The sequence below is a fragment of the Eimeria mitis genome, genomic scaffold, assembly GCF_000499745.2.
Source record: "Eimeria mitis Houghton genomic scaffold, Emh_scaff1878, whole genome shotgun sequence".
NCBI lineage: Eukaryota > Apicomplexa > Conoidasida > Eucoccidiorida > Eimeriidae > Eimeria > Eimeria mitis.
Genome location: NW_013570200.1, coordinates 6,701 through 8,220, shown reverse-complemented (window position 1 = coordinate 8,220; position 1,520 = coordinate 6,701). Strand labels below are relative to the sequence as shown.

General features: G+C 30.3%; 1 protein-coding gene across 1 annotated transcript in view; it reads right to left on the bottom strand.

The window, feature by feature from the left end:
- EMH_0045050 (uncharacterized protein) overlaps positions 1–1,520 on the bottom strand; it is a gene marked incomplete at both ends in the record, with an annotated part of 5,291 nt that overhangs the window by 259 nt on the left and 3,512 nt on the right. Inside the window, 2 exons of the mRNA XM_013496026.1 lie at positions 349–467; positions 1,295–1,435. Coding sequence (XP_013351480.1) covers positions 349–467; positions 1,295–1,435 — 260 coding nt within the window. The remainder of the gene's footprint in view (positions 1–348; positions 468–1,294; positions 1,436–1,520) is intronic.

Here is a 1,520-nt window from a genome sequence, read left to right as displayed (position 1 = left end):
TGTTGCATACACCAGAAGAGATGCTGTCGAGCTAACTATTCACTTCATGTAGACACACCAGCGAGCAAATAAATTTATTTAATTTACTTATTTAATTTATTTATTTAATTTATTTATTTAATTTATTTATTTAATTTATTTATTTATTTATTTAATTTAATTTATTTAATTAAAGTAAATAAAAAAAACAAACCATGGCTAGCTCAGCTGAAGATATTTTGCCTGATCCATCCGAGTCAAACTAACCATTCATTTTATAAACAAACACCAACTTATTTATTTTATTTATTTATTTAATTTATTTAATTAATTTAATTAAAATAAATAAAATAAATAAAAAAAACAAACCATGGCTAGCTCAGCTGAAGATATTTTGCCTGATCCATCAGAGTCAAACATGCCGAAGGCTCGTTCCAGTCGCTGCCTAGACAGCAGAGTCTTTCGATCCATAGCAACAGTAACAAACTCTGTATAAAAAACAAAAAAAAAAATAAATAAAAAACGAAAAAAATAAACAAAATAAATTAAATTACTTTCTTTTTTTTTGTTTTTCATTTATTTTTTTTGTTTTTTATTTAATGTTTTAATTGTAGTTTCGTGAAAAAAGCAGAAAAAAAATAATAAAAAAATGAAAAAATGAAAAAATAAAATAAATAAAATTAATCAATAGTATTATTCTCCCTAAACCCTAAACCCTAAACCCTAAACCCTAAACCCTTAAACCCTCGCTTTCTCTGTACAGAACTCGCTCCTCTCCTCTACCTAGGGTTTAGGGTTTAGGGTTTAGGGTTTGCCTGAGTATTCAATGAATCCATTTTTATCAAAGTCAACGGCCTCAAGGACTTGTTCAACTTCATACTACCTACTATCCCCTCTCTCCTATCTAGGGTTTACTATCTAGGGTTTAGGGTTTAGGGTTTATTAGGGTTTAGGGTTTAGGGTTTAGGGTTTAGGGTTTACCTGAGTATTCAATGAATCCATTTTTATCGAAGTCCACTGCCTCAAGGACTTGTTCAACTTCATACTACCATCTACTATCTCCTATCTACTATCTAGGGTTTAGGGTTTAGGGTTTACTATCTAGGGTTTAGGGTTTATTGTCTAGGGTTTAGGGTTTATAAATTACCTGAGTACTCAATGAATCCATTTTTATCGAAGTCCACTGCCTCAAGGACTTGTTCAACTTCATACTCCCACCCACTATCTACTGTCTAGCGTCTAGGGTTTAGGGTTTAGGGTTTACTAGGGTTTAGGGTTTAGGGTTTATATTTATATTTATATATTTATAAATTACCCGAGTATTCAATGAATCCATTTTTATCGAAGTCCACCGCCTCTAAGACTTGTTCAACTTCATACTCAATAGCACTTTTATCTACCGCGGAGACGTCCTCTCCCTTCAGCTTCAGCAGCTCCACGTAGCCCTCCATTAACTCTATAAACATAAAAAAAATATAAATATAAATAAATAAATATAAATAAATATATATATATATATATATATATATATATATATATAT